The sequence below is a fragment of the Arachis ipaensis genome, chromosome B10 (genome assembly GCF_000816755.2).
Source record: "Arachis ipaensis cultivar K30076 chromosome B10, Araip1.1, whole genome shotgun sequence".
Lineage (NCBI taxonomy): Eukaryota > Viridiplantae > Streptophyta > Magnoliopsida > Fabales > Fabaceae > Arachis > Arachis ipaensis.
The window spans coordinates 128193669-128198321 of NC_029794.2; the positions used below are offsets into that span (position 1 = coordinate 128193669).

General features: G+C 27.9%; 1 protein-coding gene across 1 annotated transcript; it reads right to left on the reverse strand.

Annotated features, from left to right (window-relative positions):
* Positions 2365-3641, reverse strand: LOC107621405 (F-box/FBD/LRR-repeat protein At5g56420-like). Its single transcript, XM_021114697.1, has 4 exons — positions 3522-3641; positions 3284-3436; positions 2919-3207; positions 2365-2572 (listed from the first exon to the last, which is right to left on the reverse strand). Exons 1-4 carry the CDS (start codon positions 3639-3641, stop codon positions 2568-2570), a joined length of 567 nt encoding a protein of 188 aa, XP_020970356.1. The 3' UTR covers positions 2365-2567.

Here is a 4653-nt window from a genome sequence, read left to right on the forward strand (position 1 = left end):
GGTCAAGATGAGTATTCATTCAAAATTTAATTTATTTATTTAAAATAAAATCCTTAAAAATTTTGGGATGGACTTGAAAAAAAGTGTTAAATTAGTCTGCGAAAAATTGTAATGACAAGGGATAAAGTTCGGTAAGTGAATGATCCTATCTATGTTGATGCTTTGACCTTTCTATATTTTATTTATGGAGAGGGTTAGAATTAGAGTTAGGGTAGAAAAACGAAGTAATCACTTTAATTCTAATTGGTTCTACACTTCCGCTTATAATTAGGAAATAAAATTCTAACCATGATAAGATAAAAAAAAATGAAAAAAAAATTAATCAAATATGAATAAAATAATTACAAAAAAGAAGAGGTATACAACAGTATCATGGGTGGTCTAAAACAGATGGAGCTGCAGGGGATGGTGGTGAGTTTGAACAGCAAAAACGGCATCAGTGCATCAGCAGCTGTATTTAAAATTTAGAATGAGAACGATAAAAGAGTGGGAAGACTCGAGAGTAATCGGGCAATTGCAATGAATTTTCATCTTTTAAATTTTAGATTTTTAATTAATATACGAAGTTATATTAAACTTTTAAATTTTAAAAAGTACAAAACAACTTTAAAAAGTTATATCTTAATTGTTTTTAAAAGTACTACAATCTTTTAAAAGTTGTAAATATAAACACAAAATTTTTTTTATTTATTAAAAATAAAATAAAGATCTTAAACTTTTAAAAAGTACAAACACTACTTTTTCAAAAAATTTTACCAAACTAAATTTTAAAATAACTGAACTTCTTTTGCCTTTACCAAAACAAAGAAAAGCTTCCATCGATGGTTGTTCCTCAGTCTTCCCTGGGAGTAAAATTTTAAATTTAAAAAAAGTAAAGTAACGGTGATGGTTCATGATTCCACTAAATATGAAAAATATATTATTTAATTTTTAGATCATCATACAAATGTAAGTTAGTGTTTGTAATTAATTAAAATGTTAAAATATGTAGAGTAAATTTTTAAAAAAATATTTAGAATTAATATAAAATTGACGTAATTAATTAAAATTTTAAATTTTGTGCCATAATTTTCTTGTAATATATTTAGGTATATTGAAAGTTGTAATTAATATTGAAAGTTGTAAATAATACGTGGTAATAATGGTAATAATATGTTTAGAATGGTAATAATATGGAAATGTGGAACAGTAAAAGTTATTAATATTTTTTTGAAAAGATTATTACTAATGGTAATAATATGTTTAGAATGAAAATATTAAAAGTTAATACCTGTTTCCTAACGTCAATAGTATGCTTACTAATATTAGTTAAAACTTGTTTATTAAAAGTTATAGTTTTGTTACAGATGATAATAATACTAGAAGATAATTAGTCTCATTTTTATTTTTATGTTGCCATGTTAAATTGCAATAATAAGTGTGAATGATTTTACGTTAATAAAATAACATAATAAGAAAAAAATAACAACGGACGGAAAATATATTTTATTATGTGATTATATATTGATAAAATATGTTAATTATTTTAATATATTTTAAAATATTGTATAATATATTCTTGGCTTTGTTTCACGCAAACAAATAGTTAATAGTGTTCTAAAGATATTATTTAAAAATGTTAACCAATTCAATAGTTTTTGTGACGGTAATGAGTTATGAGTTAAAAAGTTTGGAAGTCATGTTATTTTGATTCTAAGAATAATGATGACATCAACAAATAAATTTCACTTAGATTTTAAGAAACATAATTTCTCATAATAATATCTTTTTATAGAATAAATCATACAAATAATATGATTTCAGCTTAAAATTACACGGATATTCTAAACTAAAATTAGTTATACGTTATGTTTTGAACACTTTTATATAAATCGAATCAAATGTTATCTATATGTAAATTGAATCAAGTTAATTCAATTTACCATGAAAAATCAAATGCTATTTATATGTAAATTGAATCAAATAGCTACTTGTGCAGGATAAACATAGTTCGATTTACTACTTTTACATATTATTATTGACATTTTCCTCTTTTATCTTATACTGCACTACTACCAAAAATACTTCTAAATTTGAATTGATCTTAATTGAAATAAACTGAATTGTGAATTAATCTTTTTTTGAATAAATCATATAAAATGATAATTGAATTCATTTAGGAATTCATTGTATATTTGGATTATAAATCAGTGAAAATTAAAATGACTTTAGAATTTTAATCATACAAAACTGCTTAAAAGGTCTATGACTAATTTGTAGTTTAAAAGGTTCTAAAGCATTTTTGAAGGTGGCAAAACTAAATCTATCACTATAGTATTATGGGCAGATTTGATTGGATATTTGGATGAACATACATGAAATTAGTCAGAGTCTAACACTATCTTTGATTGGTATCAAAGCATTGATAATCACCAACAGTTAAGAGTTAAGACAAAAAAAATCTGAAAATTGCTGTTTGTGATATACAAATCATCAATTCATTTTTAGAAAAATCACTTTTCTACAAAACCACGGAATTTAGCCCTAATTAACCATGCATATAGAAACATTGAACCGTAGATTTGCCATCAACCTGCATCAGAAAGCCATACATGCAACTCAAAGGATCAAATGAGAGACCCCAAAAAACAAACTTTTAAGGATGAACCAGAGAAATGAAAATACTTGTTAATATCAAAGTTAGCCAATCCAAACCACCGACACTATGTTCAAGTGTATATTTCATTATTTATCAACAGGGCATCAAACAAATTTATTCAGAAGCATGACGAATATTTTAAGAATTCAGTTGGAACACTAGCCTAAAATTGACCCTATATTATGAAACTTGAATAATTTTAAATTTTGAAGACTCCAACATGATATTTTGTCAACAATGATCAACAACAGAGAATAGAGATAGTGAGATCAGTTCATACCATGATTGTGGTCAATGAAATTAAGCTGACATATTGTAGAACCCCTCGGAATAGCAGATAATTCCTTGACAATATTGTACTTAGTCTCTAGGTCGAAATCAGATTTAAGATGAATTATGACTGTCTTCAAAACAAGTCCTCTTTGTAAAAGACATACAATAAATTCACGCTCATCTGTAGAGTCTTGATATCTTCTAAACTCAAAACTCCTGAGATGTGATGTCAAACAATTAGGAACCATGGTTGGTGGTCTTGGCCCATTATATTTCACCGGGTGAGCATATGCTCGCTGATAACAAAAAAACAACACTTGTCGAATAGACTCAGGGAAACAACAAACAACGAAAATTGAAATGTATTCATACCTTCCAAATACAAATTACAAGACCTTCAAGTACACGACAATTATGAAGGAAGTTTCTGTTCAAACATGGAACATGAAGCTCTAGATTGAGCAAACGGTGAAATTCTGGAAACTCAAAAGCTGGAGCACTAAATAAGCACTGTGTAGAAGATAACTAGATATCAAATATAATTAATTCCTAATTCACAATTATAGTTATGAATTCAAATTATCGAGTTACACTATGATAAGCATGTTACCTGTGTTGTTTCATATTTCAATGCCAAGAATTTTGTTTCGCGGAGTGCCTGGAGAAGCTCGGGCAACCAAGCCCCATGCTCAACACGTTCAAGACAAATATCAAGATGTGCCTCCACCATGTTGGGAAAATGGATTTTCTAAATTTTGATTTTACTTTAGAGGGAGAAGTGTGATCTCTCACAATTTATTTCATAAGTGGGACTAAGACTATGTTTTGATGGAAGGAAAGAAATAGAGAGAAAGGAAATAGAAAGGAAAGAAAGGAAAGGAAAGAAATGGAGTGGATTTTTATTTTTTTTAGATGTGTTTAGATGGAAGGACAATAAGAAGGAAAGAAATGTTGTAAAAAGACAATTTTACCTTTATATTATAAAATATATTGAAAAAGTGAAGGGGTAGTATTGAAAGTAAATAGAGAAACATTAGTTTTCTCTCTATTTTTTTTCTAATGTTGGAGAGAAAAAAAATTGATGGATCCCACCAATTTTTTTCATCCATTTTCTTTCTTCTCTAATTTTTCTCCTCAACTAAACAATGAAAAATAATCATTTTTCTTCCCATTTTCTTTCTTTCTTTTTCTTTCCTTCTATTTTCCTCTTAAACAAACATAGTGTAAGAGAAAATATGAGAGAAAAATTATTTAAGGGTGAGAGATCACACTTTATCCTCTAAAGTAAAAATTTAAAATTTAGAGGATTCAAATTTTGAGAAAATTGATAACTGATACCTGTAGCTCAGAGTACACCGAGTACGCCAAGGTCACTCTTAGGTATTCAAGAAATGGAGTGTATATTTCGATAGTCTGTTCAATCAAACTAGTGTAATTTTCAAAGGTTAAAGTTTTCAATGTCCGAGGCATCTGGATTGTAGGTACATAAACAGAAGAACCTTCTCGGGTCATTTCTAGCCGAATTAGCTTAAGATTTTCAAGAACAGTGCATCCAGATAAAAACTTGTTGGGATCCACAGAGATGATATCCAACTCTAGGTTCTTGAGGGATGGCAGATAAACATTTAGAAATTCTGGATAATGATTCACATAACTATAACGTTTCAAAACAAGGGACTTGAGTCATACACAAGTGAATATGGATTCAGGCAATTTGATTCTCCTCATTAAACCAATGCAGA

Bases quoted from the DNA above. Each gene is read 5' to 3' on its own strand.
- LOC107621405 (XM_021114697.1), bottom strand. From the start codon at position 3,641: ATGGTGGAGGCACATCTTGATATTTGTCTTGAACGTGTTGAGCATGGG. The intron at 3,437-3,521 runs GTAACATGCTTA...TTTGATATCTAG, and splicing joins TGAAATATGAAACAACACAG to TTATCTTCTACACAGTGCTT. The intron at 3,208-3,283 runs GTATGAATACAT...TTTTGTTATCAG, and splicing joins TTGTAATTTGTATTTGGAAG to CGAGCATATGCTCACCCGGT.